Raw genomic sequence first — 25,243 nt, forward strand, 5'->3', positions numbered from 1 at the left:
TCGATGGCCGAGGTTTCCTAGCAAGAATTTTGAGAGTTATAAGGCAGAAGAAAATCAAAAATTTGTGCAATGGTGTTTGCCATATATATTGTGTGTAATCCTAAGAAATTCTATGACTTGGGTCTCTTGCTCATAGATATTGCCCAAGCATTTTATAACTACACTCGTGATAATGGATGGTCACAAAAAGAAATTGACATTATAAGAGTCATGCTCGCTTCTTGAAGAGTAAGGTTAGAGGAGCTCATCGGGCCAAATTCAGCCCCATTAGAGCATGTTGTAGGTATGATGACTGTTTCTATTCACTTATTATTCTTTCACTAACATTTATGATAGTAATTCCTTTTACATTCATACCTATAGTAATTTTGCTTTACTTTGTGATGTATGAATATAGGTTCCGGAGAACTGTTGGATGATATTTTACGCCATGGTAACCATGATGGATTTTGGTGTTATATATATGAGCGTACGGTCTCAATCTATGCAAACATCAAAATCAACAACAAGGACAATGAAATCTCTTATGCAAACTATCACTGAAGAAGATTGTTTACATGGGTATTTATGTATATTCAAAAAGATGTTGATAGACTTTTGCCTCACCAAAGAATGTTCAGAGAGTTTCATCAAGCTCTTTCTACTCCAAATGGATACTTAGTAGATAAAGATGGCTATTATGAATGTCTTGAGTGGCATGCATTGGGTATTCTGCATGTATCATCCATTATTGTAAAGGCCAAAGACCTATGGACCTTATCTACTATATGAATGTCATAGCAAGTGGATGCCAAAGAGCAATTCATGAAAAAGGTATTGTCATTGCAAGGAAGAAGCTAAAATATAGGGATGCAACCGTTGAAGAAAGAAGGTATGCTGAGCAGTATTTAAATTGGGGGATTGAGAGAGTAATAGAATATAAGAAAGTCCTATTTAAGGGAGAGGTCTATAATATTGGGGATCAAGTTGTGGTGAAATGTGATGAAGATGTAACATTAGTCTCCATGGTGGGATATTGGAAAGCATGCATAACATCTCTTTTCTCATTTCAGTGTAATGATTTAAGGCTATTTTTTGGAGCTAACTACTACTACAAACAATGTATTGTGGTTGAGGGAGGATTTGAAAGGCTAGATGTTGATTATACCACTGGCATGAGTGTGTTACAAAATGTGTATTTGCCATACACATGGGATTGCATAAGGCCTATTAGTTCTTTACTTCATAAGTTTATTCCCTTTCAACATGGCAAAAAAGTCATCGTATATGAGATAAAAGACCTAAGATTGAGAACACGCTTGATTCAGCTAGCAAGCTATGTTGGATTCATTCCACCTTGGCTAGAGGTGAATGATATTGTTCAGTTGAAGCCGAATTTTGATGTATTATGCTCCTCAACTGATCTAAAATATGAAGTTATTAGAGTAGTGAGTTACCCAACAAAACAAGTGAAAGTAGCATGGTTAAAAATGATGCATAATCAAGAAAAGAGATGGAAGGTAGAAATGGAGGACAATGATTGGAAGGATTGTGGTTATGTGTATTGATTTTAATGATAAATGGAAAGTTATCAAAACAAGGAGCATGATAATAGAGGGAGAAGCAAAGGTAGTTCCAATCATATGGCAATCGTAGCTCAGTTTCTCATCAAGGGTACTTTTGGAACTTAAGCAACTCTATGAATCGTTGGTATGTTAATAAGTACAATGGGTGTTTTTTATCTTATGTCATTTTATTCGTTACAGTTTTCATTTGATGTGCTTACATGTAATATGTTCTCCTTGGATTGAATTTATGTAGGTTGGAGATGGCAACTATGAATGTGGACATGCAAGCAATGCTAAAGAAAATGATGTGTGAAGATAAAAATTTCTTGGGTCTCATGAGCACAATCATAAAGGATATTCAAAGTTCTCCAACCTCAAAGGAAGGTACACACGTTTTAACGATCTTAAATGTTGTAATCTTAAATATGTAATCTTAAAGGTATACACGCTTTAACGATCTTAAATGTTGTAATCTTTTATATATAAAGATATACTAGTGTGTTTGTAATTGGTTTATGCATGTTATGCAAATTGTTTTCTATGTCATATGGTTATGCAGGCAATGGGGAGATTAAAGATAAGGAACCTCCTTATTCACATGCTCTTGGCCAACAAGTCTTAGTAGGTGTTAGTCCTACACCTACATATGATGAGGTGTTTCGAGCACCTAGATTGGTGAGTAGTGACCAAAACAAGCTCTATGGGAAAGAATTATTAGAGAAATGCTTCAAGGATCAACATGCCATTTTGCTTGGCAACTACCGCCTTGTACGAAGGTGGTTTAATGGAGTTGAGACTCCTAAAGATCTTCGCCATAACAAAGAGGCACAAGAAAAGATCAAGAGAATTATTTGTGAGCATAATCAGATGAGATTGCAACTCTAAAGTTCATTGGAGCTGAATATGTTTGGTTGGAGGAAGATATCTATAGATGGTGGGTCTCAGGTAGACAAGCAAATAGAAAGTACAATAAGAAGAAGAGTATCAAGGACAATGTAAGTGTTAATGTTTATGCTTATGAATGCTCTTTTAGAAACTAATAATTGGATTGATAATTTTAAAACTAATCTAATGCATTTAACATTTTGTGTTTGATAGAAGGATACATTAAAAGCACAAGAGATGACTCAATCCATAGATGAAGCAAGTAATGACATGGATGCTAGCTCTCATCACTTCATGTAAGTATATTTTATAGTTTTTTTGACCATAAATTGTATGCTTCAACTCTATGTGTGTGTGTGTGTATAAATATTATATGCATTATGATTTAAGAAGCTTAATACATAGTTCATAACTAAACTTGATATTTTCTTTTCCTACGTAAGCATCTTTTTTACATGGGTATGTTTATATTATATATTTATGTGGTTCTAGTTTTAACTTTATGTTATTTTACATGTCATGGGGTCTTAAAGCCAATACTCAATCTTCAAGCATATAATCAATCATTCTTATGAAGAGGTAAGAGCTAGAAAGATGTATCATAAGGAGAATGTATAATGGTTTTTTCTTTGAATCATGCATAGTAAGTTATGCAATGTTTTACATGTTTTGAACGTTTTGTTTAAAAGATTTTGTTACTAATGTGAACTTTATAGACAAACTTTGAGCTTCAAGCTAGCTCTCCTTACATTGATGTGATAAAAAATGATCAACCTATAGAGAATGAAAGTGTATTATATAATTGATTTTATTCTAAGTAGGATTTCTTTTGGTTTTGTATTAAACGTATGCTCTTCTATATAGATGGATAACTTTATATTTGGGACAAAGAGGTTTGGAGAGTTGCAGGATTATATATCCGTCGATGAGGTGTATTTCTATTAGTCCACATAATGATTTAATTTTAAGATTACTATTTTTTGAATTCTATGTGATTTTAATAACATCTTATAAACCAGGATTCTTATAATACAACAATGGAGGAGAATAATTATTCCTTTACTGAGCTACTACATCATGATACATCAAAAAGAGTGAGAGCCATAAGAAATCAAGAAGCGAGAGTATATATGACAAGTGAAGACATGGTTTGGTTAAGTTTTTCTTTGTATATGTGATAAGTTGTCAATATTTCTTCTAATATTTTGTTGTACTTGTAGGATCCAATGTTGAATTTGGCTAAGTATACGAATGAGGTTTCAAGAAAAAGTCAAAGAAAGAGAAAGGTAATGCAAAACTTACAAAACTTTACTACTATCTCTTTGTACTCCTAATTTTTTTCTCTTTCTCTTTTTACTGTTGTGATTATTAATGCTAGTTTTTGGCTTGTTCTAAAGGTAAGTGAGAAGAAAAAAACTCACTTGGAAGAAAGAAGTCACCAAAAGGGTGAAAATATTATACCAAGAACCATTTTAAAGGTATTGTTAGATAGATGTATAATGTTATGATTCTCCTATATTTAACGTAATGGATTTGATTTTTCTATTTTTAACATGATAGGTTTGATTTTGTTATTTCAAATAGGATTTAGAACACATTGAAAAATCAAATGTAGAGGCATCATGTGAACCTTTACAAGTAAGTGATATTATATTAGAGAAATTTATCATTTATAAGTTTATTATTTTGAATCTTTTTATTTAGGTAAATTGAACATGCTTTAAAATTTTATATATTTTATTATCATGAATGTAGGTGAGCCACATTTCAGAGGAGGATATGGAGACAGTCTTATTAAAGTACATGAGAGTGCATACAATCGAAGACATGTAGTTTTCTCTCAAGAGTACATATGTCAATCTAAAGAAGGAGAATATTAGTTTCAAAAACTACTCAAAGGATACGAAAAAGCTTGGGAGTGACATTATGATTCGTGACATTGTGCATTAAGAAAGTCAAATTCAATGCACAATCCACACCTATTAGTTTAGAAGATGTAGGCATAATCCTATGACATTTAGATAATCTTGAAGTACTATTTATTTTGAACATGATGTATGTTGACTACTTTTGGCTCTCTTTTTAAATATGCAAGACTTTTTTGCTTAATCTTTGATAAATAAAGAGATTTATACTTTATAATGCTTTATAGAACTACTTAATCTATTATGTTGTAAGTATATTAGCACGATTCATAGAACTATCTAGAGATTAAGCTACTAAGCATTCTCTATATAGAGATACAATGGATTCACTATATAATTTCCTAGATACAAATAAGGATATCTAGGAAAAGTGCAAACTAGGAAAAATGAAACAGTTTCCTAGATAGGCTACCTAAAAAATACAATGCATGGATTTCTCTACATAGATAAATTTACATATATAAGAAAAGATTTCCTATGTAAGCAAATTTTTCTATATAGAGAAAATCTTCCTACATAGGAAATTTTTTTCCTTTGTAGGAAAATTTTTTATATAGGAAATTTTGTACTATATAGATAAATTTTCCTATATAGAAAAATCCATGCATTGTATTTCCTAGTTAGCTATCTAGGAAAGTGTTTCATTTTCTCTAGTTTGCACTTTTCCTAGATATGCTCATTTATATCTAGTGAATGGTTTTTTTAAACTATATAGAGAGAGAATGAACAAAAGTGCCTTGTAGGTGCCCACTTTACTAACATAAAAAAAATGTAGGTGCTCAGCTCATTACATCAAAAAATTATAGGTGCTCACTTTATTAACAACATCAATTGCAAGTGCTCACTTAACATTAAAAAGAACTCACAACTACTCGTAATAGGATTTCAATTTCACAAGCCAAGAATTATTATGTTTAGCCAGCAATGAGACATGCGAGGAGTTTTACACCAAATGTCAGTGCTCAAAATCAAAAATGGTATGTGCACCTTGATAGCAGCAGCAGCTATCGTCACCAGTGGTGGCACATTTTTCATTATTACATTCAAATACATATATTCATACTCATCAGCATCCAATACTCATGAGAAGAGGCTAATCACGAATTTCATTCGTGGCATCCTTAGACGAGGGCTAGATGTGAACCCTCATTTTTTTCCGCCCGCCACAATTTTCTAACCTCTGGGCATTGATACACCAAGTTGGGAATGCCCTAGCTAAGTAGCCCTATCACTTCTTCTTGTGGCTATTGGTTTTGTTGCACCATCAAGGGTAGGCAAGCAAGCATGAGTACCACCTTGGACATTTCCTTCACTGTGGAACAAAGTCTTAGTTTCTCCCTCTATTCGGATGAGGAGCAAGGAATGCAGGGAAAAGTCTTCCAACCCTATCGTAAGAGAAAGCACCTACTGTATCCTCAATCACTACCCCTTGCATCCTTAAAGCCGTGAAGTTGTAAGATCCATGAAATTGTAAGATCGGTGTCATTGGAAATTGCACAGCTCAACCCTATGGGGGCATGAAAGTTGAAACTCCAAACCTAGGGACAAAAGTTTATGAGGCCATTTGCTGAAATGCAAAAGGGGGTTGCGGTTGCCATGAATGTAGCACCTAGAGACCTAAATCAAGCCAAACCAAGCCAATTGACATCTCAAGGTTGATGACTACTTAGAGAAGTTTGACCAAGTTTGGAATCTGACCTCGATATGTAAAAAAACAAACGAAACAATGTTCACAGAAAAACATTTTTCTCAATAAATCATTTTTCTTGAGAGTTTGCAAAGTTTTGAGCTAAAATATAACTAACATGCTTCAATTTTGCAGTTTTTTCAAAATTGAGGAAATAAAATTTACAAGTGAAAATGGAGATGTTACATGTCCATATTTTATATGCTTTGCAAGTTTTGAATGTATACCTCGTATTGTGAATATATATTCGAATGGCCCTAGGAGTGAAATAAAATATACACTGGAAACTTAAGTAACCCTTGCTGGCGGTTCCAAGGTAAAGGCTTCAACTCGCAAGTGTGATATCTTGCTTATTGAGAAATTCAGTTCAGGAAGGTGGTGTTGCGCAAAACTTTTGAAGTAGCTTCGTTTTATGCTATGACTACACGTATGTTACAAATCGATTTCTCCAGGTTCAATGCATATACTCCACAAACTTGCTATTTAACTGATGATGCCCTCGGAAGCTCGGAACCGTTTGCAGCCCTGTGGTTTCTTGCTACATGCTTTTTTTTAATAAAGCAGGCCGCCTCCAATTTATGAGAATTCACACGGCTACATTGATTGACGGAGACCTGAGAAACGCTCTTTCCTGGTGGATTTTCCATTTTAGCTTCCACATATTCCGGTGGCGGATACTTTTTTCCGCCCATCTCGTGCTTGTGTCCAGATTGACCTCTCATTTGCAAATCTTTTCTAGAGAGGGTCTGCTTGCCGTTCGCTTCAACCTATTCACAACCGAGATTCAAAAAGAATTAAGTACCTGTTTTGGACTGTAAACAATGGTTTTTTATATGGGTTTACAGTTTATAGTGAACTATCATTGGATTTACTTGAGCTCAATCAGAATCTATCGCTTTTCGTTGAGAAGATGAACCACATACCTTTATCTGAAGCTCTTGTATCTGACTTGTCAACTCGATTATCATTTTCTCAAGGTTTCCGATCTGCAGTATCACATGCATTCATTTCAGCTCATCGATAATTTATACCTGCATATTATAGATAAAATTGATATACCTGCATTTTATAGACAAAGTTTATAGGCGCCCCCCAAGCCTCCCGCGGTTGTATGTGACATGTATCCAAGAGTCTGGTGCAAATGCAATAAATTGAATCATCACTTACCGCAGAGTGGGTTCTAGGGTTAGCTAGGTTAACTCAGAAGAGGATGGAGTTGGGCTCTTGAAATTGGAGGTCGAAGTTTAAAGCTCGTATTGCCTGTGTATTTAGTCATCACCATGCCACCAAAATGGCAGAAGTAAATTGTGTGAAGTCGTATTCATGTTGCCTGTGTATTTAGTCATCACCATGCCACCAAAATGGCAGAAGTAAATTGTGTGATAATGGAGACACTAAGCCACTAGAATAGCAGCCAGAAAAGCTCAAGAGTTGATAACCACCATGGGAAAGGTTGATTGCCTAGACTAGCCAACAAAAGCATTTCGCACTGTCACATCACTGCCATTTGTTGTTTATCCACCAGTTGTATTTTGGTGATAAAGGTATAGCAATTATGTTAGCGAAAAGTGAAGTTGCCATGCTAAGGATTTATGCTTCCTGTACACCTCCGTACAAACCATAAGGCCGAGCTGATGAATGAACGTTCTTTAGACCTGACTGGAAAAGATCTTTGCCAGGTAGGCTACTGTAAAACATTGGTACATAAATAAGATCTCAGTGAGCTAGAGCTGAAAGGCAGAGAAGACTCAGCTAATTCCATGCAAGCTTCCATTTCAAGGAAATATGCCATGTGCTATTTCATGCAGCCCCAATACTTCTCTTCTCCTCAAAGAGGAAACCCAGATTCTTGTAAGGATGTACTAGAAAAGCTTTGCTCCTGGTCGTTGCCTAACCGAAGTAAGCTGCACGATGCTCTGCACAACCTGAGAACCACCTTGGAAGGTACTCCTATCGGTGTCAGAGGTACGAATGGTTTCTGTCTAGATAAATCAGATGGTCTGCCGGGAGGGAAAGGAAAGGGGAAGAGGGACGGAGGGAGGGAGGGAGGGGGGAGCGGGGGGTGTTGGTGTTACCATGCCCTCCATAGCCGCATTGCAGCATGCTCACCAAATATACCAGGCTGTGATGCTCCAACGAGCTTCCAACTCTGGTCCATGGGGATCAACAAGGTCTCTAGAGTTGCTAGAACCTCAGCCGAAAGGATGGCAGTGACATGGTTGTGTGACAGCCCCCAAGCACCCAAGCCGTGCCATCCTCCTACAAAATCATCGGCTTCACCTCCATGGACCAAGCAACTCGTAACAAACTGGATCTCCACAAATATGTTCATTGCGAAGAGGCAAAGAACCTGTTACCTCCTGTGCCTTTGGGAAATCCCAAGGACAATGCGCTGGGACGGAAGTCCTTCCAGGGCTGCCCACCCAGAACTATCAACTTGCCCCTCCTGTTTCGCTACCAGCCCAAAGAAAGTTGCAGATCAACCGCTCAACCTAACCAATGCAAAGCCGTGATAAGGCCCAGCAAGAGGTGATGTACCACATGGTGGCGAGAAGAACCTAGTCTGCCACCACGACCCGAGAAGCTAAGGAAAGCCTGGTTGAACGCCAGTATAACAACTTCTTTGGAATGCTCACAAGAAGAGGGGCTAGCTGTTGCTCTAGGGAGATGTCGATACCAACATGACATCCAAGATAGCGAATTGGAATGCCAGTCCGGATCCATTGAAAAGCCTCAATTGGCCTTGAAGTTGGGGCAGGCAATGAGCCAAGTCAGAATCCACACGACTTGTATCAAGTTATCTGCACTCCGGATGCACGCCATAAGATCTCTATCGCCTCAGGGAATCTCTGGAGATTCTCCTCATCTCTGGATAGGTATGTTACTGTGTCATTGGCAAACTCTAAATCAAGCAACAACTTCTGCACATGGAAGACGTAGCCCCTGGAGCCCTGCTCATGGTCTGGGCAACAAACAAAAATAGATAAGGTGCCAGTGGATAGCCCTACAAAAATCTATCGCCTCTGGCTCCCTAAATGAGGACATGACTGTGTGAAGCCAAATAGAGCCCACAAACACCTTGCACCCACTCCTCGGGAAATCCCATCAGGCACATCGCCCCTCAAGAAAGCCCCAGTCTACCCTATCATAGGCTTTCTCAAAATGGAGAAGGAGAACAAAAAGATTCTGCTACCTCAACTTGGCTGAAGTGGTCGCCTTCCAAAAGTGAAGATATTGTCTAATGATCCCGGACGAAACCCGTCTGTGTGGCATGAATCCGATCAGGGAGGAAAGGTTAATGGGCCTCCACTACCGAATCTCCAATATGTCGTCACCCTCCTTGGGAAGCAAATGGATCAATCCCTCTGACAGCCTCTTCGACATGGATCCCGTGGTCATAATCTCATTGAAGGAAGCTTTGAAGCCACCTTCCATGAGATCCAATGCTGAAGAAATAAGGAAACCGGAAACCCATCTTCTCCCAGGCATTTTCCCCTGGGGAGTGCCGTGCCTTTGCAAGCTCCTCTGTAGTAAAGGGTGTCAACAGGAAAGTTTAGAGTGCCGCCAAACATGCTCACATGTGTCCAGCACCTGAGAGGACAGGGGGACACTCATGCGAAGAGAGCGGAAGAAACACTCGTGCAAGCTCCTCTGTAGTAAAGGGCGTCAACAGGAAAGTTTAGAGTGCCGCCAAACATGCTCACATGTGTCCAGCACCTGAGAGGACAGGGGGACACTCGTGCGAAGAGAGCGGAAGAAATATGTGGCAATGGCTCGCACGTGTTGTTGTTGTTTGGGGGGGTCGTAATAACTATGGATCCATCCTGGCCTCACAACTTTGCAGATATCATCCCTCCACCTGTGTGGGCCTAAAATCTCAAAGATCCATGGCCTTAACACGTCCTACTCTAGGAATCTCCTTTCCCTTCTACTGCTGGACTTTCAGAGGTGAGTCCCAAGCATGGGACTCTTTTCTCTTGTGTTTCAAGGGTCGTACAGGACAAACTGTGTTTGAGAGATCACGGGGCCAATGTGCACGAATGTTTGTGTGCGAGGACAGTTTCAAGCCATCCACAAAACACTCAACCTGCTTAGACCATCGGGCGGTCCTAGCAGAACCTCCAGAAACATGCCAAGTGGTCGGTTACTTGCTCACCTTGCTTTTGGGCAAAGCGCTCCCATTGCCGCCTAGCTCCCTACTTCAAGACCGCCTTGTGGGCAATCATTCCAGCAAGTAACGGAGTGGTGCCTTAGGTGACCTTCCCACCACAAGAGGGTGGTATCTATCAAAGTACTTGAGTTGGAAAACATTGCAACCACTTGCTGCCATTACATCTCGTAGATCAGGCCGTTGAACTTGGGAGGCTTCAAAGCTACAATAATTGAGTTCTTTCCTCACGAGGCATGGAGGAAGAACTCGGCAAACCTGTAGTCCCTCGGCGTCAGGCCGGTGAAGGTGAAAGGAAACTATTCCCAGAGCATTGAAGTTGCAAGACTACAGAGGGTAGAGCTCCATAGTGGAGTGTGCAGAGATAGAAAAAGAAGAGAAAACAATGTGTTTGCACAACTCAATGAGTATTGGATTACTTGATATGATTTGAAGTACACCAAGTACATACTTTCTTAGGTTGCAAACCTTATCTTTTGACTCACACAAATCACACTCACATATGGGGACATGACACGTGGCACACACTTATCTTATCTAGATAGGTGGGCGTTTTTACACATATAGGCACACTAACACATACATGGGGTGTTCACACCTAAATAGGCATCCACACCTATATAAAAACATATAGATGGTTACACACATACTGACAGGTATATTGTTGACAATCCTAATATGGGATTAATCATGGTGATAGACACAAGATTAAGGATAAGAATTAAGGTGGATTAAACCACACAAGAAACTCCATGACTAGAGAGAGAGAGAAAGATTGCACACTCAATACAAGATCTCTATTGCATATCACAATGAACCATTCAATGATAGGCCTTCTAGCCTTACCTTTTCCACATTCTTTTATGTGGCTCTAGGGTGCGATAACATACTCAAATATAAGATTCACTCTCACACATTTTACATTGCATATTTCAACACCCCTCCTCAATGTAAACTTGGGTGTGTGCATACAATCTCTCCAATCAATTTGATCAACTTACCTCTCACTCCCAACAATTTAGCATTACCAATCTCAACACTCCCCCTCAATGCAAATTGGAGTGTTCAACAAGTGTGTGTGCATGTGCCTAGCCAACCTAGACACGAAGTCATTTTGAGCCCACTTGCTCATAGCGGAACCACTCAGTCCAATTTCAACATAAATGTTCAAGTGAGAACAAACCCATGTAGTGCGACGCCTATGCATGCACAACTCAACGCACACAATATTTACAAACCATTTCAAGCACCCATGGTCTCAGGCAGGGGACCCTCATAAATCTGGGTGAGAGAAAATACAATCCTTTTTATGCGTGCAAGCAAGGCCAGGGTACCCACAAAATCCAAGACTTGGTTAAAACAATTTCCACGGCTTCATTTTTACAAGCCGATATTTGCCCGCTATTTTAGGCACTCAAGAGAGAAAATATAACAAACATTTTGGCCAAAGCCAAGCAGAGAACCCATATGAAAACTCATTGGTAAAGGACATTACCAAAAAAATATACAAAGATACTCTCATAGCATGTGAACAAGGTTTTAAGTGTTTAAAAGAGCGTGTGTGAACGCGTTATCCTTGTTTTTTTTTTAATTAAAGAAATTTGTGAACCTCTGCTCGCATCCAGCTGCTCTGCTGTCATTCGCTTGTTGTTGCGCTCTGCCATTCTTCCCAATGCTTTCTCTTGCTTCTAATGGCTTCGTTACTTTGTTGTCTCATGGGAGCACCATTTCCTCTACATATTGAACCGCCACTTGTGACGGGCTCTCCTTCAACTCCATCATCTACCTCAACGACCTTTTCAGTGCCAATATTTACTCTCTACCTGCATAGCAGCCTAAGCCGCTTGCTTTATCACACGCTTACAGTGCAACTGTTGATTCAGCATTTAAATAATAATAAAAACTTTCTTCGTGGCCTTCTGGGATTCCTTGCTCACCATCGGCTACCTTGTACTGACGATTGCTTTTGTGTATCATCGCATGTGCACTGGAGGGGTTGCTGACTCTCTTTGCTTTAGATTTCTATGAGTCATTGTGCCTCGTTGTTGCTGTGTGAAGTCCGCCTGCTCCACACTACGCACACTGTTTTCCGTCTGCTGCCTGCTACTGCAGTTTCTCACCGCCATAACTGCTCCAACAGCCATTTCTTTCGAGCCCTCTTGCTAGAGCGACTACCATCTGTCGTCTTCTAGCCTGGTGTTGATTGTGTTCGAGTACCATGACATCATATATGGCTACATTGTCTTTAATAGCTGCTATATTTGCTTTTAGCTCTCACTGAAGAACTTTCCTTTGTGTTATAGCTTTGCTTGAAGAAGATAATCACTCAACCTTCTTGTAGGTTTGTTTACCACTACAACTTGTAGTAGATCAGAGCCTCCACAACCTCCTCCTTGAGGGTCTTGTAGTCAACTCATGACTACCATGAACTCTCAAATGAGCTCAAAAACACAGCTCTCTTTGCTGCGAGATTTTTTGCCTCTTCAAGACCTCCAAGTCGAGGTCTTCCATGACCATTGACATGGCCTTCATGAGCTCCAAATCTACATCTTTTCCTTCAATGCATGCATCCATTCAAGGGTGCTTTTCACATGGTCTCTCAAATAAAACCATAGTTGCATAAGTCAGAAAAATGAATGCTCCACTAGCATCCACAACCAACTCATCTTTCATAAGCAAATTAGTGAGCACAATCAACTCCACTTGGACTCCATCCAGCCCATAATTGCTTGTTTTCACATGAACAAACATGCACCTCACATCCTTGATAAATTGCAAGGTACTAAGGGATTCACACATCCCAAAATAGCAACCCTTTTCCAAAATTTCATGAGGAAACAAAACTCACAAAACCAACCTTCTTGATACACCTTTGTCTCCTTGGCAGCTTCCTTGTTGACACCGAAGACTCCAGTCTTCATACTTGCTCTGAAAGTCCTTATATGAGCGGGCTCTCCATGTTCCAAAACTCCCATTTGCAACTCTCTTGAGCAGGTTCAAGAGTCTCTCGAAATGCAATACTAATGACAATAACTGAACTAAATTTTTTCATCATAGAATGAAAAATATGCTTAATCAAATAAACTCATAAACAAGAAAACTATACATAGATATGTACCATGACCAAGAGTCCATCCTAGCTCTGATACCATGTTGATAATCCTAATATGGGATTGATCATGGTGATAGACACAAGATTAAGCATAACAATTAAGGTGGATTAAACCACACAAGAAACTCCATGACTCTAGATAGAGAGAGAGAGAGATTGCACACTCAACACGAGCTCTATTGCATATCACAATGAACCATACAATGATATAAGCCTTCTAGCCTTATCCCACTTTACACATCATCATGCCATTTGTCACTCTTTTTTTCACATTCTTTTATGTGGCTCTCAACACTCACACATCTTATGTGGCATCCACACACTCAAGATAATATCTAGCACATCTAGGGTGCATTCACGTACTCAAGCCTAAGATTCATTGATTCACTCTCACACATTTTACATTGCACATTTCAACATATATGGGGTGGACATACATGACACAAGAGACTCTGAAATACCCAACAAATTTCCCTTCAAAGCAAAGGTGGTATCTTATGAATCGGCCTTCGTGATTTGGACTCAATGGCACCATATGACGCAAAAGATCACAATGGCCATACCTAACGTGATATAACAAATCACAATCAAGCCTGCAAATAGAGCTTGACCACACATAAGATTCCTCAGCCCTTCTAGACTACCCCTTTGAGAGTCCAGCAGACCCCTTTCATCCTCGTAAATGTCCAAGTTGGTGACAACAGCCCATATCACTGCCAATTGGCACACCTATGCACATAGTGAAACTCGAGCAAGGAGATTACACACTTAACTCATACTGCAAAGTAAACACTTATGGATAGCCACAACCACATTCACAATAAAAACTGTAAAAGAAACTGATATGAGAAAGCGACACCACACTATGGCTAGAATGAACTGACCTCTCCCTTATTACCAAGGAGTATTTCACCGTGGGGACCTCCATATTATCCAGAAATATAATAACCTATGTTACAACATCCGGACCTTTGACACATGCTCAAAACAAATGTTCCAACACCTGTGTGGGTAATGATCTTCCCGATAATCACAGTAAGAAGCATAGAACGCAGCTGAATTGACAAAGCCAAAATATTCCGTAAAAACTCGTAATTTTTTATATGTGAATACGACCAAAGATCTGCAAGTGAATCCTATAACTGAATCCAAGCAATTGAACCAGTAAAAACAGCAAATCAGCAATTCAATCAGCTGTACGGGGCAGAAAATGGGACGTACAGCATTGATTCGGGACTATAAAGGGGTGTAGTATGGACTATACGGGTGATGTACGGGACGTGCACCCATTGTACAGACCTGTACGGCCAGGTGTAGCAACAGGTGAACAGTTAGAGACCATGAGAGTAGTAGTCACATCCGACACATTGTACCATGGGCTATACCAGCTTGATAGGTTCGAAAGGAGAGAGCATGATGTGCTTGTGGTTTCCACCCTAGCACCTGCCATGCAAGAGGCAGAATTGTGGCATGCTAAGTTTGGAGATTTGGGCATGTGAATTATGGTAGTCTGACAATTGCAAAAGCATCAAATGGTGCAAGACATGCCGCAGGTAGAGCTGCCACCAAAACATATATGTGAAGGGTGCATATTCGGTAAAATGCACAGAAATGCATTCCCAAAAGCAGGATCAACAAGGGCTGTCCGGAAATAATAGCTTGTGCACAACGATGTGTGTGGTCCTATGCGGACACCATCGATTGGAAGCATGTATACTTTGTAATCTTTATCAATGAGACTACTCTAGATTTGCTTGGGTATATCCCCTGAAGGCAAAATCTGATTTATTTGTATGTTTTCAACATTATATGGCACAGGCTGAAAATCAAGTGCAAACCCTTTGTACGGATCGAGGGGGGGAACACATGTCTATTGCTTTCAAAGCTTTTTTCGCAGAAAAGGGCATAAAGCATCAACGCACAATGCCATACTCTTCTCAGCAATGTCTATTGCTTTCAAAGCTTTTTTCGCAGAAAAGGGCATAAAGCATCAACGCACAATGCCATACTCTTCTCAGCAAAATCGTATTGCTGAGAGAAATAACAATACTCTTTGTGATGTAGATGAGTCAGATTCATTTGAAGAGGCTCATGAGGATGAGCATTGGGTGTAAAAGCCATGCAAAATGACATGGATTCTATCCATAAAAATAACACATGCGACTTGGTGGCAAGAAGTCAATTGGCACAAAGCGGGTATACAAGTTGAAAAGAAAGTCTGACGGTACCATTGACAAGTACAAGGCCAGGCTTGTCGCCAAAGGGTATGCCTAGAAAAAGAGCATTGATTATGATGAGACTTTTGCACCTACTTCTCGTATGGCCACAATTAGATGTGTTGTTGCATTGGCTACCCATCATGGATGGAAAGTACATCAGTTGGACATTAAATCAACTTTTCTCAATGGGGATTTGCAAGAAGAGGTTTATGTAAATCAGCCCATTGGTTTTGAGATGCCTAGTCATGAAAGCAAAGTATGTAAGCTTCAAAAAGCACTTTATGATCTCAAACAAGCTCCCAAGCTTGGTATGAGAAGATACGTACTTATTTGACCAGCCAGGGATTTCGGAATAGTCATAGAGAGCACCCTCTATGTGAAAGAGGATCATGGCACTTTGATAATGCTCATTCTATATGCGGATGACATGTTGCTAACTCGGAATGATGAAAAACAAATTTCGGCCTTTAAAGCTGAATTGAAAACCTCATTTGAGATGACAGATTGGGGATGTTGCATTACTATTTGGGCATACAATTTGTACAGATAGATGCCGGGATATATATACAACAATCATAACCCCATTTTTACTCCAATGGAACCAGGGCTCAAATTAAGCATGTATGATATTGGAGAGCCTTTTGATATGAGTGTTTACTACTAAGTTGTAGGCTGCCTCATATACTTATGCAACACATGCCCATATATTCAGTTTGGCATTTCCCAGTGTAGCAAATTTTTGCAGAGCCCAAGCAAGTACAAGCATTGGCAAGCAATGAAGAGGATCTTTTGCTATCTTTAGGGCACCCTGGATTTTGGTTTGGTATATCCCAGGGGAGGTAGCTTGGAGTCACACGCTTACAGTGATTCAGACTAGGCTAGTGACTATGACACAAGGTACTCCACCAATGGGAATTGTTTCTTTTTGGAGAATTCATGCATATCATGGTTGAGCAGAAAGCAACCCACGTTTGCCACATCTACTTGTGAGGCGGCTGAGTACAGGGCAGCCTTTACAGCCCACACAGTAGATTGTGTATGACTGAGGAGATTAATGACTGATCTTTGTGAGAGTCAACAGACACCCACTACCATACTCACTGACAGTCATAGTGCTATAGCCATGGTACGAAACCCAATGTTTCATGCATGCACTAAGCACATCGAGATTCATTACCGTTATGTCGGGGAGAGGATACATAAAGGGAGATCACATTATCTTATTGATCTACACAGGATAATGTTGCAGATACATTCACAACAAAGGCATTGTCTCGAGAGAAGTTTGAAGCTTTCCCCGCAAAGCTTTAGGCCTACTCTCTTACAGGAAGTGATCTGCTACCGACCTTGTACAAGTTCACATTATCTTATTGATCTACACAGGATAATGTTGCAGATACATTCACAACAAAGGCATTGTCTCGAGAGAAGTTTGAAGCTTTCCCCGCAAAGCTTTAGGCCTACTCTCTTACAAGAAGTGATCTGCTACCGACCTTGTACAAGTTCACATTGCCATGACGGGGGGGATTTATTGGCATTTATTACATGGTTACAGTGCCACATGTGAACAGGGCATAACTAGGGGGCACTTTTGTTGGCAGTCATCTCATGTCTGTACAGTACACCAAGGCCTCTACTGTGGCTATGCCTGCCCAGTTTTGGTGTTTCCCCATTTTTCCTCACTCTCCATGTATTTTTCCCATTTTTTCTGAGGTGTGGAGGGATGTTGGCTAATTCTGTTGCTCGCCGACTTGTCTGTTTGCTACCCGACCTGAATTGTTGTCCTGGCCGACTGCAGGCACCTGGTCGACCAGGGCTTTTCTAGTCATGAGAACCCCTGGTGCTGGTCGTGAGCATGTGCTGATGTCAGCCTGTTTTAGACTGGCCGACCAGCAGCCTGGGGCCATATTATATGGCCCCTTGCCCCCTCACACTCTCCGTTTGCGTATTGTACCAGATCTACTGTATATAGTGCAGAGTTCAGACAGCCACACTCTCTCTCATCTGTGTTTTCTCTTCCACACACACTTCAGCATTTTTCCTGCTCGTTGGAAGTTCTCTTGCGTTTGCTCATCTTCATGCTCGCTGGAAGTTCTCTTGCGTTTGGTGTCTTGCTACGTTGTGCTCTCAGCAGTTTGTCTCATATCCGTTGCATATTCCGACATGGTATCAGAGCTCCAGGTGGCTTGAAGGTTGGAGACATTGGAGAGCTTGCGAGACTGTTTCTTGAAGACTTTGGAGCTTACGTGAGATTTGAACAGCTTGCGAGACGGCTGGTTTTTTGGTACTAATTGCAGATCTCTTGGGGTGTTCGGGACTTGGAGATTGGGTAGAAGGCGGCCATCACTGTTGGACAGCCACCTTGCATATTAGTTGCAACCTCTTCTTCATCATTTTTCCCACCCACCCTCCCTTCACAAGACCAAAGTAACCCCCCCGATGGGGCAGACTTGCTTGAGATGGCTCAGAAACACGTGAAGATCCCTACTCTCCCCACGTTCCCCATGGATCGACAATTGGACGGGACCAACCATGGCATATGGAAGGTAATGATGGAGTCTGTATTGAAGTCTAATGACTTGGCTGATTTTATTATTGTTGATGTTCCACGGTCGGAGTTGTTACCATACGTATGCCTCTTTTGCAGAAAACTGCACTATCGAAATTTCTACAGAAAATGACGAAAACACTGTGCAGAACTTGAAATGCAAAAACGGAGCTTGAAACGACCTCAGATGCAAATTCTGAGAACGCGAAACCTATGGGCTAATTTGCAGAGTATAGGGACCTGCAAGCGCTCGTGAAAGCTCACCTCAATCGGAGAACGTGAGTCGGAGGGTGCCGGCGGCGTAGCCCTGGGAGCCGATGCCTGCTCTGATACCAATTGTTGGAATTAGGGTTGCAAGAAAGCACACAAAGCTTGGAGAAGAAGAAGCAAGAATGCACACAACACTAAGTGTATTAGATTGTGTCAATGTACAAAGATAAGTTAGCCCTAGAATAATGGGCGTATATACAAGCCGGGGGAAAAAACCTCCTAAAGAGGGAAAAAGTGCCCTGGCGGTCCTAAGTGTGTTCACACACATCACTGCCTATATATATATGGCAACAGTTACTGTGTAGTGATCTTGTAATAATTCTAGAAGTAATACAATAAACAAAGAGTAAATGTTGCCATTCATTATGTCTCTGTGCTACTCTCTGCAATGTGTTGAATAAGAGTGATGTGTCTCTGTTTTAATAAACATGTTGTGCATGTGAAAGAGAGTGAGAGAGTTATGTAGCAGAGTGAGTATAGAGTGAGAGTGTGTGAAGTTCTAAAGCGGAGCGGTGTTCTGAGTGTCCCCATGACCACTCTAGAAGCTCTAGCGGGTGGCTACACGCCTCCCACGGCATTGTCGAACTAGTTTGTTCCCTTAGACCGTTGTCTTGCCATTCCGCTGAGAGGGAGATCAGCGAGAAACACCTGGTAATCTTGCTGGAAAAAACTCTACCGCATATCCGCTAGAAAAATTTCGACCAGAGGAAAACTCTACAACATCTCCCCAGGAAAACTTCCTTCTAGAGAAAAACTTTACCATATCTCCGCCGGAAAGCTTCCTATTGGAGGAAACTCTACCGCAACTCCGCTGAAAAACTTCCTGCTGAGGGAAACCTCTACCGCAACTAAGCCGGAAATCTCTCCTTTTTGGAAAATTGTGACGGAGCGGAAAAGTCTCCGCTGAGTAGCATTCTGCAACTTTAGGCAAAGGAAACTCTGAAAGAGAAAGTTCTAGTTCCGCTCAAATTGATCTTGCTAGAATTAGATTCCTAAAAAAGTCTGCGGAGAAGCCATAGCATGGAGGGGCTTTTCTCGGCAAGTCAGTGCAGGGAACCTTCCACCACACAACCCAACTAGTACAAATGGATTCAGGCATGCCTTCCGCATGATTGTGAACCTGAGGATGGAGAGAAGTAATGTCTTCCAAGAAACCCTCTAGGAAGCTCACAACAGCTGGGAGTGTCTCGCACCGTTCCAGCCAAGAAGATAGTGCCAAAACTTCTACAAACCCACACGAGCAAGAGGGAGTGTCAAATTTCAAGCACAATCTGGACTAAGAAAAGGAGCGCCAAGAGCTAGAAGCTGTGCACAGTCCACATTCAGGAAGCCCAAGAAGGGTGGAGCAACAATACCAAGAAGAACAACCACAACAAAAAAACTCCCAAAAAAAGGTCAAGGGAGCCATGGCATCATTAGCCAAAAATTTCTCGATGTTCTCAGGAGAGAAAGGGAAAGATGTATATCTGCATGTAAGGAGGTTTGATCAATACTAGTATGTGGCCAGACCTTGGAAATGTGGAAGAATCAGAGCTGAGTGAAATCCGCAGAGATGCTTTTATGAACACCTTCAAAGATAGAGCCACGGAATGGGTTTCAATATATCAAGACAATCATTTCAAGACTTATGAAGCGGTCATGACTGCTTTTCTCGGGAGATTCCACAAGATAAAATCTACAACTCAACTCTGTGATCAAATGAGAGAACTCCCACAAGAAGACATGGATATAGAGGCCTTTGCAACAAAATTGTCGAGCTTGAGGCAGAGAGTGGCGGAACAAACCCGACCCTCACCAGGTGTTATTGGGAAGGCCCTGGTTGAGACATGGCAAAGTAAAACAAAACTGGGGCAAAAATAGAATCTCTATCAGAAGAAAGGGGAAGCAGAAAGTCCATGTTGATCTTTCCGATGTAAGGGGATCAGTAACACCTGCTCAAAGGCCAGTTCATGCAGAGACATTTAATATGTCTGAAGGCTTACAGACTACTAAGAGTAGGTTTCATTGTGCCAGTAGAGAAAGCTGCTTGGATATCCCCAATTGTGGTAGTTCCCAAAAAGAACATGAAGATCAGAATCTGTGTGGACTGTCGTAAGCTAAATGCCGCAACTACCTCGGATCCCTTTCCACTTCCGTTTATGGACGCTTTGCTGGATGAGGTAGCTGGAAAAGAAATGTACTCATTTTTGGATGGATTCAATGGATACAACCAGGTAAAAATGGTGCCAATAGACAGGGAGAAAATGGCCTTCATCAGTGAATGGGGTGTCTTTGTGGCGACTATCATGATGTTCTTGGTAAGGTTAAGTGGCATGCGAGATTTTTAAAATATTTAGCACATGTGGCTAACCTATTTTATGCACTTACCAAGAAAGATGCAAAGTATGAATGGAATCCGCAATGTCAAAAAGCATTGCAATGGCTAAAGAGAATGGTGTCAACTGCACCTGTAGTAACCACCCCAGACTAGAATGAAATGTTCCATGTGTATGTTGATGCTTCAGACAAAGCAGTGGATAGTGCACTGATGCAGGAGAAGCAAGAGGGGTATATATGCAACCCATTCATAGTCACAAGGGACGGGGGACGGTAACGGAGGACGGGGACGGAACGGGGGACGGCCATAAGTAGGGAACGGGGACGGGGGAGGGAACGACACTCAAAAAATACTTTTTTTAAAGTTTTTCTACTCTACACTTATTCTACTTTGGAAGTACATCAAAATGAGCACAAATTTACACTAAAATGGTAAGCTTTTGAGTCATATAAACAAAATACGCCAATCAAAGAGTGCAAACGCTAACGGTTGATTGTATTAATAATTAAGTAGATACAAAATGAGTCATGACTCAAGAGTCGGGACTAAGCCTTAAGGAGACAGAATACATGGACGGACTCAAATGAGTCAATGACAAAAAGTGCTAAAGCCTAGAGGCTAGAGACTAGAGCTAAGTAGTAAGGCCCATGAATCATGATTGATGAATGATCATCCACGTGAAGTGCTCGCCTCATGGTCATGGATAGCTTGTGCCGCCAAAGGAACATCAAGCTCATCCTCACTCTCATCAAAGAGTGCAAGCGCTAACGGTTGATTGTATTAATAATTAAGTAGATACAAAATGAGTCATGACTCAAGAGTCGGGACTAAGCCTTAAGGAGACAGAATACATGGACGGACTCAAATGAGTCAATGACAAAAAGTGCTAAAGCCTAGAGGCTAGAGGCTAGAGGCTAGAGGCTAGAGCTAAGTAGTAAGGCCCATGAATCATGATTGATGAATGATCATCCACGTGAAGTGCTCGCCTCATGGTCATGGATAGCTTGTGCCGCCAAAGGAGCATCAAGCTCATCCTCACTCTCATCCTCGTTGGCATGCTGCTCCTGCACCTCATCCTCTTATTGCTCTTCTTGTTGATTCATCTCGCACTCGGTGAAGGGATCTGCCTTCTTGGTCACGCTCTTGCAAAGCATTCGCAAGTTCGAGCGCTAACGAAGACAAGGTCATTGGCACGCTCTACCCCGAGTCGGTTCCTCTTCCTAGAGGCAATGTGGCTGTAGGTACTCCAAAGTTGCTCTAAGCAAGAGGAACTGATGGCCTGGCTAAGTATGTGGATGGCAAGCTACTGTAGCTCCGGTCCATCTGAACCAAAGTCCTCCCGCCATAGAGCAGCACCAACTTTGGAGTGGTCAATCTATGCATCATGACAGCCATAGGAGCCATGAAATGACCTATACATGGAAAGCTGGTCCCAGATCTTGCGCCTAACCAACGCATCAAGCACAAGACAATCCAAGATGATCCTCCATCCACCAGCGCTCACCTCTCGGTCGCTCTCTTGCTTGTTGCCTTGGAATTCTGGGTCCACCACATAAGCTGCTGCATGCAATGGAGAGTAGTAGGAATTCCACCTTCCTAGACACAAGGCATGGATCTCCTCGTATCTGTCTTCGTCAAGCACGAAGTCTTTCAATTTCTCTATCATGCAATCCATGGCCTCGTAGACCTTGCCTATGGTTGCATAGCGTCTACAATCCTCAATAGGTGGACTATGGGCCTCACCATAGCATCCGTGGTCTTCACACGCTCCCACCAAGAGGCGTCATCCACCCGTAACTTGGCCAGTGTTTGTACGGGACTCTTGCATGTCGACAAACTCGTCGCTAAGAAAAAGCCCCCTCAAAGCACCGCTACAATCCTTCATCCGGCCCAACATGAGAAAGTTGTAGGCAAACCGGGTGTCGGAATATTTCACAAGAGAGAGATAGAGAGAGAGAGAGAGAGAGAGAGAGAGAGAGAGAGAGAGAGAGAGAGGACCTCTTGTTGAACTCATGCCAAAGTCTTTGGTGGTTGAGGACAAAGGAGACCATGGTGTTAGCCTCGTCAATGAGCGGGCTGATCCATGGCAATGCCCCTACGTCCTTGAGGAGGCTGTTTAGGCAATGAGCCATACAAAAGGACACCGTGACATGTCCATACATAGCTTGGACAATAGCTCCCACCGCCCTATTGGAAGGCTCCTCATCCGCAACAAAGCCCACTACATGCTCGGGCCAATGATCTCCATGGTGGTAGCCCATTCTGCACATCCGCGCTCTTCCCGATGCCGGATGCATCATGAGATGAGATGAAGTACATCTCTCCGCGGGAATATGCAACCATGCCATGAATACACCTCTTGCGAGTGTCACTCCGTCCATCCACAATGAGGGAGACTCTGTTCCTCTCCCACTGTCGCTTTGTGTTGTCAGCCGCTTGCTCTACAATGCGCTTCTCCTTCTCAAGCAATGTAGTGCGCAAGCTCTCGGATGAGGGGGGCATATAGGTTGAGCCATACTCCCCAATCTTCTTAACCATGACCTTGAAGTATTCCGACCTATTCAAGAAAGCAATTTACTAATAAGAAGGGGACTAGGATGATGAAAACATGAATGATGAATTGGCAATGATCGATTGCACTTACCTAGCCGCTCTTGAAAGGCAATGTGGTCGTGGAAGAAGAAGCGGGCCACCGCCATATCCACCTCCTCCTTCAACTTGGGGTTCTAATTCTCCCCAAGTGTAGATTGTCGCCGTGGGCCACGTGATGGTTGAGAGGCTGTTGGAGATGGAGGGTGCCAGCGTCATGGATGGAGCAACATTCCGACTCGATGGTGAAGTGATGGCGTGCATGATCGCGATCCACCACATGACTCTATTGTAGAGGTTTGAGTTCCTCTCCCCATCGTCGCGGGATCCACGACCACTCGTGGTGTCCTTCTTGCCGCTTCGAACGCCTCGACACCAAGCTTGTCAAGAAGTTCCCGTCTCTTCTCAGGCGTGACATTCGTGCAAAACCTCACCTTATGCCCACCCTCCTCATGCAAGAGGTGGGCTCGCACTTTATCGGCGCCACCCGTTCGCCATAGTACGGGCAAAGCTTGCATGCCCATGGCCGAGAACCACCTTCATGAGCGGATGGGGTGTAGTTAACCTCCTCCCACCGTGTCCATCCCGCTGTCCTTCTACGGGAAGCCCCGAAACGTGAGGAGGATGCCATGGTTGAAGATGGCTTGAGCCTTGAGCAAGGAGAAAGGGAGAGAGAGAGAGAGAGAGAGAGCCTAGAGGCCTAGAGACTTGGAAGTTGGAAGACTCAGGAGGCTTGAGGGAGAGGTGAGAGAGAGAGAGAGAGAGAGAGAGAGAGAGAGAGAGAGAGTCTAGATAGTAGAGAGTAGGGCCTTGTGTGAGAGGCTTGGAAGTTGGAAGTTAGTAAGTTAGAAGAAGCTTGAGGGAGAGAGACTAGAGAGAGTAGATACACTCATAGAATGTAGCTTGAGGCTTGAGGCTTGAAAGTTGAGAGAGAGTTGCTTGAACTTTGAAAACTTGAAGGGGTGTGTGTGTGCTTGCTGTAGCCTTGTAGCCTTGTTCTTATATAGATATTATATAGGCAAGAGAAAGAGAGAAGCAAGGGCCAAGCCTCAATCAAGGGCCAAGGCCCAAGGCCCCAAGGCTCAAGCCTCAAGGCAAGAGAGAAGCAAGGGCCAAGGCCCAAGGCCCAAGCCTCAAAGGCTCAAGGCCTCCCCAAACGGCTAGAAACGGCCCCGCAAACGGCTAGAAACGGGCAAAAAATACCAGTCTGACTGCGCGCAACGGCTCCCTGCCATCCCCCACAGTTGTCTCCTTCACCGTTCCTTGTGAGGGACGCCTCTAGGGGGACGTCTGACCATCCCCTACCATCCCCGTTGTTGCTGAACCGTCTCCCGACTCAGCGTGCCTCCGTTCCAACAGTCCGTCCCTTCCGTCCGCTGTGACTATGAACCCATTCATTATGCTAGCAAAGCCCTCACAAGGTTGGAAAGGAACTACAAGACAACAGAGCAGGAAACTCTCTCAATGATTTATGTTCGGACACTACCTCTTGGTTGGGAAACAAGTTTGTTTTCCATGTGGACCATTAAGCCCTGATTTATCTAGTAGGGAAGATGGCAAGATGGATGATTTTACTACAAGAGTTTAAGTTCACCATCCAGCACACGACTGGCAAAGAAAATGTGGTGGCAGACTTTCTATCCAGACATCCTCAAACAGATGGGCAAGTGAGATTGCCAACCTCACTATATTGGATATGCTAAAGTGTACCATTGGTTTGAGTTTGCCTATAACCGTCACATGCACTCTGCACTATAGTGCATGGTGACAAGCTGGCTCATCATCAGCAGTGCAACATTTGTACAGTATTAGTTCCATTTAGGATGATATTGTCGTACGCCGTGACCCCATTGTATATCCTCAGTCCAGGATAAGTCAGGCACGAGCTACGTAGGTCATTCTCAGCCATAGTCAGTCAGCCAATCAATCTAAGACTTAAGTCCCTTAACCCACTTAAAGAGACGCATTCATGCATA

At 42.2% G+C, this 25,243-nt stretch overlaps 1 protein-coding gene and 2 long non-coding RNA genes across 4 annotated transcripts in view; 2 read left to right on the forward strand and 1 right to left on the reverse strand.

Moving 5' to 3' along the window:
• Nucleotides 1-1,800: 1,800 nt before the first annotated feature.
• LOC147617569 (uncharacterized) lies at nt 1,801-3,364 on the forward strand. The gene is made up of 3 exons (XR_015262192.1): nt 1,801-1,931; nt 2,107-2,542; nt 2,646-3,364. It is a non-coding gene; the product is annotated as an uncharacterized LOC147617569 (long non-coding RNA).
• A 269-nt stretch (nt 3,365-3,633) lies between these two features.
• LOC147617570 (uncharacterized) lies at nt 3,634-4,427 on the forward strand. Its single transcript, XR_015262193.1, has 4 exons — nt 3,634-3,718; nt 3,830-3,910; nt 4,017-4,070; nt 4,188-4,427. It is a non-coding gene; the product is annotated as an uncharacterized LOC147617570 (long non-coding RNA).
• A 1,739-nt stretch (nt 4,428-6,166) lies between these two features.
• Nucleotides 6,167-25,243, reverse strand: part of LOC147617571 (uncharacterized) — a 58,092-nt gene continuing 39,015 nt past the window's right edge. For both annotated transcript variants that reach the window (XM_086775854.1, XM_086775855.1), the window contains exons 6-7: nt 6,968-7,030; nt 6,167-6,811 (exon numbers count right to left, since the gene is read on the reverse strand). In XM_086775854.1, coding sequence (XP_086631980.1) covers nt 6,524-6,811; nt 6,968-7,030 — 351 coding nt within the window. In that variant the 3' untranslated portion in view covers nt 6,167-6,523. The remainder of the gene's footprint in view (nt 6,812-6,967; nt 7,031-25,243) is intronic.

The sequence above is a fragment of the Cibotium barometz genome, chromosome 36, assembly GCF_041138505.1.
Source record: "Cibotium barometz isolate CiBa-2024 chromosome 36, ASM4113850v1, whole genome shotgun sequence".
Lineage (NCBI taxonomy): Eukaryota > Viridiplantae > Streptophyta > Polypodiopsida > Cyatheales > Cibotiaceae > Cibotium > Cibotium barometz.